This window comes from Crinia signifera, chromosome 3 (genome assembly GCF_055691185.1).
Source record: "Crinia signifera chromosome 3, ASM5569118v1, whole genome shotgun sequence".
In the NCBI taxonomy this organism is placed as follows: Eukaryota; Metazoa; Chordata; class Amphibia; order Anura; family Myobatrachidae; genus Crinia; species Crinia signifera.
In genome coordinates, this window is record NC_139219.1 from 279344583 (window position 1) to 279357714 (window position 13132).

Sequence of the window (13132 nt, forward strand, 5' to 3'; positions counted from 1 at the left end):
CACAAGTAATCGCAGGCTCAGAGTAGCCAGAGACTTACTCGGTGGTGCGATGGAAATAGCCATATCTAGCTGACGTCACACACCCTCCTCTAAAACGATCGCCTAGCATTTTCCCGGACACTCCCGGCATTTTTCTGGCACGCCTCTGTTTTTCTTAGCACGCCTGCTATACGGCGGCTTCCACCCCCAGATGCCTACTTCCTGTTAATCGCCTTGCGATCAGCTTGTGAATAGAATAATTAGCAAAACTTCAACGCACCACGGCCACATGCATGCGTACTACAGGCGGTTTGCATATGCAGTGTATTGATAATCGGCCACTGTATTTTCCAGTGCCCCTATTCATGAATGTCAGAAAAGCTTTATAGAATGCTTAAAGCGCACACTGCCAAAGTCCCCTTGGTGTGCCGGCATTGGCAAGTGCATACACACTTATCGATCATGACGAGGAATCCAGCAATGGCGGGGTGGTCTTGCGACGACCATCATTAACGAAGACCTCCCTCATCTGAACATGCAGGATGAGGGAGCGCTTTGTTCACAGTATTATCTAGCGTGTATGGGGCTTTAATTGGATTTTTAATTCAAGCTTTTTCTTGTTTTCCTTTTAGATCTATTTTAAGATGAAATCATTTGTGTTAACACCTTTCTACCCTCTCTCTAGGTATCACATGGGGGAAGGTGGTCTCACTGTATGCAGTGGCAGCAGGCCTCGCAGTGGACTGTGTGAAGCAATCTCAGCCGGCACTAGTTCTGACCATTGTGGACTGTCTAGGGGAGTTTGTACGCAAGACTCTGGTCACTTGGCTAAAGAGGAGAGGAGGATGGGTAAATACATATTTCTGATAACCATGATGTTTTACACTTGAGATTTGTCCATAATTTTTTGTTCCAATGCGAGTTTTTGCAGCGGTGTAAAAGGGGTATTAGTTTGTTGAGTTGTCTGGTGGCAGGTAAGAGAGGGAAATGTATCCAGTTCTTAGCCAAGAACAGCATGAAAGTTATGCCTTTGGTTTCAGGCTCCAGCATGCTTTGGTTAAAATTGGGCATTTGGTGGGTTAGGATCCCCAACAGTCCTACAGTACTCTCAGCTACCTACAACTGTGACGCTCTCAGTCTGGCTCCTGTTCTAGTTATTTTCCTCCCACGAGCATCTGTTATTACCTACCATGTGGCATACTAATAATAGCACTATAGTAATTGCCAAATTGTAATTAATTACAAATATTCATATACAAATATTGCTGCACTTTTTTTGTTGAATATCTTTCGTCTTTCCAATGCTGTCCCAAATAATATAAGGCAATGATGGGCAATAGGTGGCCCCCATGCCTTTACCTGTTGCCCGCAGCCTATCCCTGCAATATATTCATGTTACTTATAGTTTGTACCTTGTTTAAGGTTGCCTGCTGATAATTTGTTTTACAGATAGGCATCTTTCTCCTTTACTAAAAGCATTTTTGCTTTAACTTTAGTATTTTCTATTGAAATAAAATTCACAGTACATCTTCTGCAATCAGATATATTGTATAACAACTTCAATGTAGCAGGGTAAAGATAAAGAGGGGAAACAAAGTGTAGGGAAAGTTCGGGGAAGATGACCGAATGAAGGGAAGCATCCAGTGCAATATGGCAGCATCTAAGATCCTAGAACCACTTAAATGCAAAAGGCCAAAATACATAGGGCCTTATTCTGGTCTGTGTGGACGGAGCCGAATATGCGGCCAGGACCGTGCGTCCTAAACCCCGCCTTTCGTACGGATCGCTCGCTCCGTCCGAATGCGGTAAGAAGCTGTCCGAAAGGACCGCAAGTGTATTTCTCATGAATACACCTCCTCCATCTCAGGGAACCTCCCCCATCATTCGATGGTCGCAGACCATAGAATGCAGGACCGAGTGGTCAGGCAGCTCCCGCAACCTCAGACCACTTGGGCATTTCTCCGTGCAAAAGCAGGGATCTGGGCGGGCAGCTGACATCCGGCAATGTCATATGTCCGCCCCCTACACATGCGTCACGACCGCATTACCATACGTACGCCCAGCGTTTTCATGGGAACGCCCATGAAACGCGGGGTGTAAAAATATGGTAATGAGCACAAACAGCCCTTCACGCCCCTCTCCACCCCCTGTTCGTAGTGTACACATTTCATGCGGAATTTGGCCGTACGCCCCGCTCGCACATGCGCAGACACAAAACATCGGCGGACCGACCGCACGCGAACATTACCGCACCAACCAGAATAAGGTCCATAGAGAGGATACAGGATACCCAGGCTGGTAAATAACCGCTGTAAAGAATAGAGAAGGAACCCGGTGGTAGCACCACTGGTACCATTTAGCAAAGGAGAAGAGGCTGAAGTCCAGTACTTGAAAGCCATGGTTTCCATATTATAACTTCCTTGGATGTTTGTTATAGATATAGAAAAGGGAAGAGGGGGAGGGTTTTTTCAAAACTGAGCCAACCCTGCTCGAATACAGAATATGGTATCATTTGGGTATATTACTGGGAGTCTGGGTACGGTGCAGCCATTTTGGATGTTAGAGGGATACCTACAGTGTGTAGCTTACCTATCACTGACATAAGGAATTAAGAAAATGTTGTTATATGGCAAAAAATTTAATTAAATTAGATTGAAAAAAAAAAAAAAAACAACAACCCTATAATAGCAATAATGTCAGCATGCAAAGCTATACATTCTCTGCCTTAATTCTGGTGTTTTATCTTCTGACTGTGTATCCTTCATTATATTAGTCCTTTTTACTTAAATATAAGTCCAGAGCAAGCAGATGGGAAGTAGCATCACACCATATTTTATTAAGGAATTCCAATTTAAAACAACCCTTAATCTGGATTAAGAGGTCTGTGACTGTGACGCTGTTCAAATACCAAGAATTTATTGGTAAAGAATAAGATTAACAGTACTTGGCTCCAGTTTTGGGTTCATTGTAAGCTGCACTGTTTGTAGCTAGCCATAACAGTCTGCATATTGTGTTCTCAGAATATGTGCACAACATTCTGTAGATATAGTTATAGAGGTATAAAAATTATTTCTGATCATTTCTTTATTATTCATGTATTCAGATATGGAGTAGTGTTCATCAGAGATTCCACAAGAATCTTCCCTTTTTGTGTGATGTAGAGGATGACTTTGTTTTATGAACTTCTAAAAAGTATGTTCCCACTTGGAGACAACAAAATGACAAATTACAAATATTTTATAGATATAAAAGAAAATTGGACAGAGTTCTCAAATAGGAACACAGGGGCAGATGTATTAAGCTTTAACAAGAGATAAATGCAAGGGTGATAAGGAGAGATAAACGTCCAGCCAATCAGCTCCTTACTGACTTTTTTCAAACACAGCCTGTAACATGGCAGTTAGCAGGTGATTGGCTGAACGTTTATCTCTCTTTATCACCCTTGCATTTATCTCTTGTTAAGGCTTAATACATCTGCCCCACTGTTACAAAGCAACAAAAGATAGTGACAAAATAATAGTAATAGCAGTCTAAAGGGCCCTACATACGCAGAGATGTGTGCCAGAGATACATAACAGGAGATTCAGCACAAGAGATTTCACTCTTGTGACTCATTTCAGACAATGAGCCACATACAGAGAGATTTGTGTCAGAGATTCATAATGGGAGATTCAGCACGGGAGATTTCAAATCTGTCACGACTGATGCCATCAAACTGCACTATATATATATATATATATATATATATATATATATATATATATATATATATATATATATATATACACACACACACATATATATATATATATATATATATATATATACACACACATATATATACATATGCACATATATATATATATATATATATATATATATATATATATATATATATATATACATAAAAGGGTGACCTTTTGGTTGTACACACTGTGTGATGGCTGTTTATTTAGCAGTAATGGGCATTAAGTGTGCATGTAAGGAGGGCTGTTATTTGTACATATAATTCTCCCTTTGCTGATAGAGTGAGGACGAGGCCGGTAATGGGTGGAAACGCTTGCTTGGTTGAGGCAGGTAATATAATTTACAGTCGGTGCCGCACAGTCCCAGCTGTTTGTTATTTCAGAGCCGAGATAATGACACTGTTTGTGTACACAGGACACACATAAAGCCTGGGAGATGTTTGTGAATAAATAGCTTCCGAGCTGTTTGTGCTGAATGAACACAGAACGTAACAAATGCAGAACGGTCTCATCCCATTCTGTCCACACCTGACTCCTTACAGCAGTCTCTTCACGCCAGGTCAGCAATGTATAAACGCTGCAGGTTGGGTCGCAGGCTCCGGACGTCTGCATTGCAAGTTTTCAGGATCCAGCGGTTTTAGGACATAGTGCATAATGCAGGATAATGCTGCCATTCCGGGAGCTGCTGCGGGTAGGCAGCAGATTTGCCGGCAAGTGGGTGAGTGGCTTTTTCCCCCTGCTCCGTCTCCGTGCGGCGAGCATGGGGAGGGGGGAGGGAGCAGGGGGCGGCGGGTCTTTGCAGGATCTTCGTGCGGCGAGCAGGGGGAGGCGGCGTCCGGCGTGTCAAGGGGGCGGTGAGCAGGGGACATCAGGGCGGCGTTCAGCGTCGCTCAGAAGGCCCTGCTCATCCGAGGCCACATATGAGCAGGAGCTTCTGAGCGACTGCTCTTGATTGACGGGCAGGTCCGTTCTGAATCTTGTGCAGATTCAGAACGGCGGGGGCGCGCATGCAAATCGCTGTGTGGGCTATACACACAGCGATTTACATGCATTTTCAGGCATTTTCTGAGTGATTTAGTAAAATCGCTCAGAAAATGCCTGGAAATTGTGCTGTGTGTGGGGCCCATAAGGGGTCAATCTAATTGTTTGCAAATGGTACAATTGAACGCAAGTAACGGAAACCAAACTCCCACCCCTCAGCCCAGATTTATATAAGATTGCTCAGATCCCTATGAGGCCATAAGCACATTTGTGCTAGTCGGGACTTTTGGAAAGTGTGACCGCTGCCGTGATGAATTGTGGGTGAGAATTCATAGCAAACGATTGGATTGTCCCCTAAATCTAAATTTTTCCCCCTGAAAAACAGTTGTGATATATATGTAGCTATGAAGGGTACTTCCTTCCACCCATCATTCCATTGACTACACCCTGTAATTATATTAATGTTCTCACTGGTGGTACTGTAGGTCTACAAAAGCAAAGCCCCTTTGGTGGATATTATATTGTCACGATCCGAGCTGTCAGACAGACTTTCTTACCAGCTAAGTGCCTCCGCAGGTTCAGCTTGCGGTCCAGACGTCATCTCTGCCGGCCTCCTGTCTCCCAGTGACAGTCCCCAGTGCACGGCAATCCACCTGTCCGCCGCCATTGCTCCCAGTATCCAGCATGGTGTGCACAAACACACTTTCCCGCCATAGCAGACATGGGGGCTGCCATGTTCTTTCCAGTCACATGTCTGTGCTGTCCAATCCTGTTGGTTCTGATCTCCCTGTCATACTTCCTCGGCCAATCCTGGCCACCCAGTGGGGATAAGTATGCTGGGAGCTCTCAGAACCATTGCTAGTGCTTCAGTTGTCTCCAGTGTATGGTCAGCTGTCCTTGTCTCCGTGCAAGTGTATTTCTCTGCTGGTGTTGTTTTCCATGCTGCAGTGTGTTCCAGGTTGTTCCATCTCCTGTGAAGTCCAGGTTATTCCACCGCCTGTGATCCTGCCTCTCAGCCCAGCGACCAAGCCTAGCTCCGGGACTCTGGTCCTTCCGATGCTCCAGCATCATCCACCATCGATGTTTCATCGCTAGTCCGATATTCCGGATCTCCTGCTTCCGTCCGTCATTCCGGACCCACAGTCATCTCCCATCCGTCATTCCGGACCCACAGTCTCCTTCCATATCCGATACCCGAATCCGATGTTCCCACATCATCATCGATAGTCCGATATTCCGGATCTCCAAGCCAAGCTTCCGTCCGTCATTCCGGACCCACAGTCAAGCTCAAGTCTTCCATCCGTCATTCCGGACCCACAGTCTTCACATCCGATGTTCCACCATCGATCCCACATCACATCACATCTGTAAAGTATTGCAATCTGCATGAACTCTGTTATTTCTCCTGCATACTTTACTGTCTGTTTATATTACAACCATCTGCAAATAAACTCCGGTTGTATTTTACCTCTGACTGCTTATTGGCTCTGGGTGCACTGTCGCGCAGTTCATGCGCAAGGGTCCTCTCCAACCTCCCCGGTTCAGGTACCGGTCCAGGTCCCCACCAGAGGTCTCAGTCTTGTCGACTAAGCCCCCTGGTGTGACAGTAAGCACTAGCCAAATGGATCCAGCCGCAAACCAAGCATCTCCACCCAGCCCTGTACAGCAACTGGCTGTTCGCTTGGATCAGCAAGAGGCTGCGCAGAGCCAAGTGATTCATTGTCTGCAAGATCTGTCTTCCCGGCTGGATAAGCTACAGACCACTCTCAGTGGCCCTGAGCCTGTCAGAGAACTTCCAAGTCCAGTTCATCCTCCTGTAATGGCTGCTGCACCTCGCCTTCATCTCTCTGTCCCCACCAAGTATGATGGGAACCCCAAGACCTGTCGAGGTTTTCTCAATCAGTGTGAGATTCACTTCGAGCTGCAACCCAGCAACTTCCCTACTGAAAGGGTCAAGATCGCCTACATCATCTCCCTCCTGTGTGGAGCAGCGTTAGAATGGGCGTCTCCCTTATGGGAAAGATCTGATGCCATCCTGTCCAACTACAAGGACTTCGTGTCAACATTCCGGCGTATTTTCGATGAGCCTGGGCGATCAGCATCTGCCTCCACTGAACTCCTCCGTCTCAGACAGGGATCCCGCTCCGTCGGGCAATATCTGGTCCAGTTCCAGATTCTGGCGTCTGAACTCTCCTGGTGTGATGGGGCCTTATACGCAGCTTTCTGGCATGGCCTATCCGATCATATTAAGGATGAACTCGCTACCAGAGACTTACCCTCAGGTCTAAATGACCTTATATCATTGTGTATCAAAGTAGACCTACGCTTCCGAGAAAGGGCTGTAGAACGTCACAAGAGCGCTCCAGTTAAAGTGCCAACTCCTCCGCCTTCTTTACCCACTGCTCCTGCGGTCCATTCCAAAGAAGAACCAATGGAGATAAACCGTTTCCGTTTGTCTCCAGGAGAACGTCGACGTCGACGGTTGGCACAGCTCTGCCTGTATTGTGCCGATCCTGCACATCAAATTTCTGCATGCCCAAAGCGTCAGGAAAACTCCTCCTCCTAGCCCGTCAAGGAGAGGGTAGGCTAGGAGTAATTAAGTCCTCTCCATCAGCAACTGATTGTGTCCTTCCAGTTTCCCTACAAGTTGGTCAGCATTTCAAGACTGTCTCCGCACTTCATGATTCTGGTGCCGCTGGCAACTTTGTTACTGCAGAACTGGTCCGCAAGTGGGGGTTGCCCACTGAAAGTCTTTCCAAGACTGTCTTCCTTACTGCTGTGGATGGCAGTAGGATTCCTGATGCGACAGTCTCCCGCAGAACTTTGCCACTTACAGTAAAAGTGGGAGTCCTGCACACTGAACTTTTGTCCTTCCTGGTTTTACCCCGAGCCACTCATGCTCTGGTTCTGGGTTTACCCTGGCTCCGTCTTCACAATCCTCGTCTTGATTGGAAGACATCGGAAATCCTTTCCTGGGATCCTTCCTGCTCCGGTACCTGTCTCCAAAAGGTACTCCCAGCTCGTCATTCTTCAGCCGATGCAGCAGACCTTCCGCCTCTTCCCTACCAAGAGTACTCAGATGTATTCAGCAAGTCTGGCGCTGATGTCCTACCTCCTCACAGACCGTGGGATTGCCCTATCGACCTTATCCCAGGCAAAGAACCACCCAGAGGTAGAACTTATCCTCTCTCTCTTCCAGAGACTCAAGCCATGACCAATTACATCAAGGAAAATCTGGCAAAGGGATTCATCCGTCCTTCGACTTCTCCTGCTGGCGCAGGGTTCTTCTTCGTAAAGAAGAAGGATGGAGGCCTACGTCCCTGCATTGATTATCGCGGCCTCAATGACGTGTAAAGAACCGATATCCGTTGCCCCTCATCACCGAGCTGTTTGACCGTGTCAGCGGTGCAACCATCTTCACGAAACTCGACCTGAGGGGTGCATATAATCTCATCCGCATACGAGAGTGCGACGAGTGGAAGACGGCGTTTAATACCAGAGACGGCCACTATGAGTACCTCATCATGCCCTTCGGGCTCAGCAATGCCCCAGCCGTGTTCCAGCACTATGTCAATGAGATTTTTCGGGACATTCTGTATCGTCATGTAGTTGTATATCTCGATGACATTTTAATCTACGCCAATAACATCACAGAACATCGTTATTGGGTCAAAGAGGTTCTGTCCCGGCTGCGAGCAAATCATCTCTACTGTAAACTGGAGAAGTGTGTCTTCGAGGTGAAGTCTATACCCTTCCTAGGGTACATTGTCTCCGGTTCTGGTCTTCAAATGGATCCAGGAAAACTGCAGGCCATCCAAGATTGGCCAATTCCCTCTTCGCTGAAAGGTATTCAACGTTTCCTGGGTTTTGCCAATTATTACAGAAAATTCATTCGTAATTTCTCGTCTATTGTGGCTCCCATCACTGCCTTAACGAAAAAGGGGTCTAATCCAGCGAAGTGGCCGGCAGAAGCCATCGAAGCCTTCCATCTGTTGAAACAGAGGTTCACTTCCGCTCCTGTTTTAAGACAACCTGATACCACCTTGCCCTTTATTCTCGAGGTTGATGCCTCCTCCGTGGGTGTTGGGGCAGTCCTCTTGCAGAAAGCGCCCGATGGTCGTCTTCATCCCTGTGGGTTCTACTCCCGTGAGTTCCTGCCTGCAGAGCGTAACTATGCCATCGGTGACCAAGAGCTCCTCGCCATCAAGTTGGCATTAGAAGAATGGAGATATCTTCTAGAGGGCGCTGTTCATGAGATCACAATTATCACAGACCATAAGAATCTTCTGTATCTCAAGTCTGCTCAATGTTTAAATCCCCGTCAAGCCAGATGGACACTTTTCTTTTCCAGGTTCCGTTTCAAGCTGTCGTTCTGTCCAGGGACACAAAACCGAAAAGCTGATGCCCTTTCCCGCTCATGGGAGCAAGAAAGTGAGTCTAAGTCCACACATCAACATTTTATTATTGATCCAGTGGCCTTCTCCGCAACGAGAGTTTCAAATCTCACGCCCCCTACAGGGAAAAGATATGTAAAGCCAGCTCTAAGAAAGAAGTTGCTCTGTTGGGCGCATTCTTCAAAATTCGCTGGCTATGCAGGCATTCAGAAAACTTACGAGTTTATCACCAGGTCCTACTGGTGGCCGTCCCTCAAACAGGATGTACAGGACTTTGTTTCCTCTTGTGCTAAATGTGCTCAGCACAAGACCAGTCGTCAGTCTCCTCCTGGGCAATTGATGCCACTGTCAGTGCCACATCGTCCTTGGACGCATATCTCTATGGACTTTGTAACTGATCTTCCAGAGTCTGACAAGTTCACCACCATCTGGGTGATTGTTGACCGGTTCACCAAGATGGCTCACTTCGTTCCCCTCACCGGTCTTCCGTCAGCTTCCAAGCTGTCCCAGCTCTTCATCAAAGAGATATTCAAGCTTCATGGGCTGCCTCTTGAAATCATCTCCGATAGAGGAGTCCAATTCGTAGCCAAGTTCTGGCGAAGCCTGTGCTCCCTGCTTCAAATCAAGTTAAAGTTTTCCACAGCCTACCACCCTCAAACCAATGGCCAAACTGAGAGGGTGAATCAGGACCTTGAAGCATTTCTCCGCACATATGTCTCTTCTTCCCAAGATGACTGGGCTCAACTCCTTCCATGGGCAGAGTTCTGCCATAATAACCAATATCATTCTTCATCAAATGTCACTCCATTCCTTGCCAATTATGGGTTTCATCCTCGAGTTCCTGACTTCACTCTGCAACCTGTGTCCTCTGTTCCAGCGGTCGACATGACCATCCGGCAGTTCGTCAAATCCTGGAAGCTCATTCGTTCTTCACTTCTGAAGGCTTCAAGCAGGTACAAAAAATTTGCCGACAGGAAACGCAGAGCTGTGCCAGCCCTCCGTCCAGGAGATCGTGTCTGGTTGTCAACCAAGAATCTTCGATTGAGAGTGCCATCGATGAAGTTCGCTCCCCGATATATTGGTCCTTTCCCAGTTGAGCAAGGCGTCAATCCAGTAGCTTACAAGCTCAAGTTGCCGCCCTATTTGAAAGTGCCAGCTACATTCCACATTTCGCTGCTCAAGCCGCTGGTTCTGAATCGCTTTCATTCCAAGCTCCCCAAGGCTCCTAAGGTTTGCACCCAGCGTGGAACAGAATATGAGGTCAGTAAAATCTTGGACTCTCGCATCCGATATGGTCGTCTGCAATATCTGATCGATTGGAAGGGCTACGGCCCCGAAGAGCGATCATGGACCAATGCCATCGATGTCCATGCTCCCAGACTCATCTGGGCGTTCCACTCCAAGTTTCCCCGCAAGCCTAAAAGGTGTCCTGGGGCCACCCTTAAAGGGGGGGGGGTGCTGTCACGATCCGAGCTGTCAGACAGACTTTCTTACCGGCTAAGTGCCTCCGCAGGTTCAGCTTGCGGTCCAGACGTCATCTCTGCCGGCCTCCTGTCTCCCAGTGACAGTCCCCAGTGCACGGCAATCCACCTGTCCGCCGCCATTGCTCCCAGTATCCAGCATGGTGTGCACAAACACACTTTCCCGCCATAGCAGACATGGGGGCTGCCATGTTCTTTCCAGTCACATGTCTGTGCTGTCCAATCCTGTTGGTTCTGATCTCCCTGTCATACTTCCTCGGCCAATCTTGGCCACCCAGTGGGGATAAGTATGCTGGGAGCTCTCAGAACCATTGCTAGTGCTTCAGTTGTCTCCAGTGTATGGTCAGCTGTCCTTGTCTCCGTGCAAGTGTATTTCTCTGCTGGTGTGGTTTTCCATGCTGCAGTGTGTTCCAGGTTGTTCCATCTCCTGTGAAGTCCAGGTTATTCCACCGCCTGTGATCCTGCCTCTCAGCCCAGCGACCAAGCCTAGCTCCGGGACTCTGGTCCTTCCGATGCTCCAGCATCATCCACCATCGATGTTTCATCGCTAGTCCGATATTCCGGATCTCCTGCTTCCGTCCGTCATTCCGGACCCACAGTCATCTCCCGTCCGTCATTCCGGACCCACAGTCTCCTTCCATATCCGATACCCGAATCCGATGTTCCCACATCATCATCGATAGTCCGATATTCCGGATCTCCAAGCCAAGCTTCCGTCCGTCATTCCGGACCCACAGTCAAGCTCAAGTCTTCCGTCCGTCATTCCAGACCCACAGTCTTCACATCCGATGTTCCACCATCGATCCCACATCACATCACATCTGTAAAGTATTGCAATCTGCATGAACTCTGTTATTTCTCCTGCATACTTTACTGTCTGTTTATATTACAACCATCTGCAAATAAACTCCGGTTGTATTTTACCTCTGACTGCTTATTGGCTCTGGGTGCACTGTCGCGCAGTTCATGCGCAAGGGTCCTCTCCAACCTCCCCGGTTCAGGTACCGGTCCAGGTCCCCACCAGAGGTCTCAGTCTTGTCGACTAAGCCCCCTGGTGTGACATATATAAAATGGTCCTTAATCTTTTTGTTGTTAAAGTGGACATAACCTGGTGACTAGTCCTCCTATCTGGTGGCTAGTGCATGGTTGGAACTCCGAACTGATCAACTCAGAAGGCCTGATTTAGAGATGTATGGAAACGCACTCACAGCTGCGTATGTGTACTGGACTGTGAGATCAGTCAGTTAGCAAACATCTGAGTAACCATATGGTTGCACAGCATGGCCATAGAGATGCTGGAGCCATTGCAGTCGCAGGATAAAACACGCCCTACCTGAGCTATTTTTTCTCCCCATTATTGCCCCAAACGCTCCATGATTATCAATAAATGTAAACCATTGTGGCATATGCCCAATCAGCCAATACGTATTCAGCTGCATAAAAATTGGGTTTGCCTCCATCTATGAAACAGGCCCATAGCTGTGGAACTGCTTCATACATTACTATTCAGTGTGTGATCCTTTGGTCCAGATGTATCGAGCTTCAAAAAGTGATAAACAACCAATCAGCTCCTATCTGTAATTTTCAAACCCAGCCTGTAACAGCTGATTGGCTGTTAAACACACTTATTTTTATCACAATTTTAAGCTTGATACATCTGTATGGAAAAAAAATCATTGATTGGTTCAATCAAAAAATAATGGGATTTAAAAAAAAAATCTAATTTCCATATTTCTCCTTTTGATTTACAGACGGATGTAACAAAATGCGTTGTCACCTCTGAACCTGGCCTCCGTTCACATTGGTTGGTCTCCAGCATATGCAACTTAGGTCATTTCTTGAAGGCACTCATCTTTTTCCTGCTTCGAGAGCGATGACCTGAAGCATTTGCAGCTCTGAAGTCATTCACTGCCAGGCATTGTCCACCTTCACTTCCCATGTCCTGGTCTGACCACTGTTCTCCTGAGAACCCTTCATGGAACATTGTGATATGTGAATGAAACTTTGGCCGTTGTTCTGTCTTATAAAGAATCATCAAATGGTTTTCTGCGATTTCCCAGGTCTCAGAGCAATTCCTCCAGACTGCCGCTTCATCCGATTTCAGCCATGTGACTGTAACAGGACCAGCATGCATGGACATAGTCATAGTGTAAATAGTTGCGGCTAAGCTGAGTTCCTGTACTACACCAGTATTATAGAAGCGAAAGAGTGCACATAAGAGGGAAATAAACCGGTTTTCTGTTACATATCATTTTCTTTGTAATAGTCTTTATTATAAATGTAATATCAACAATATTCTACTGCCATATTATCCTAGATCTAGGGCCAGATTATAGGATTGGTGACTGGGGCAGTCGTTCAAGGCCCCCCACATATTAGGGGCCCACACATGCTGTCCCCCAGTCTCCCTACTCAGTGGCATATAGATCGGCAGTGGGCACTACTAATAATAGCTCCCTGTCCCATCCTCCACCAGTCCTGAGTGGACCCAGACACCCAACTAGGCGCCACACTCTCCAGTGGAACAGAGAAAGGGGGTCAGGAGGGGAGG

General features: G+C 47.1%; 1 protein-coding gene across 1 annotated transcript in view; it reads left to right on the forward strand.

The window, feature by feature from the left end:
- Positions 1 to 12832, forward strand: part of BOK (BCL2 family apoptosis regulator BOK) — a 55533-nt gene extending 42701 nt beyond the window's left edge. Inside the window, exons 4-5 of the mRNA XM_083178204.1 lie at positions 665 to 828; positions 12333 to 12832. Of these exons, the coding sequence (XP_083034330.1) occupies positions 665 to 828; positions 12333 to 12458 (290 nt within the window). The 3' untranslated portion in view covers positions 12459 to 12832. The remainder of the gene's footprint in view (positions 1 to 664; positions 829 to 12332) is intronic.
- The last annotated feature ends 300 nt before the right edge of the window (positions 12833 to 13132 follow it).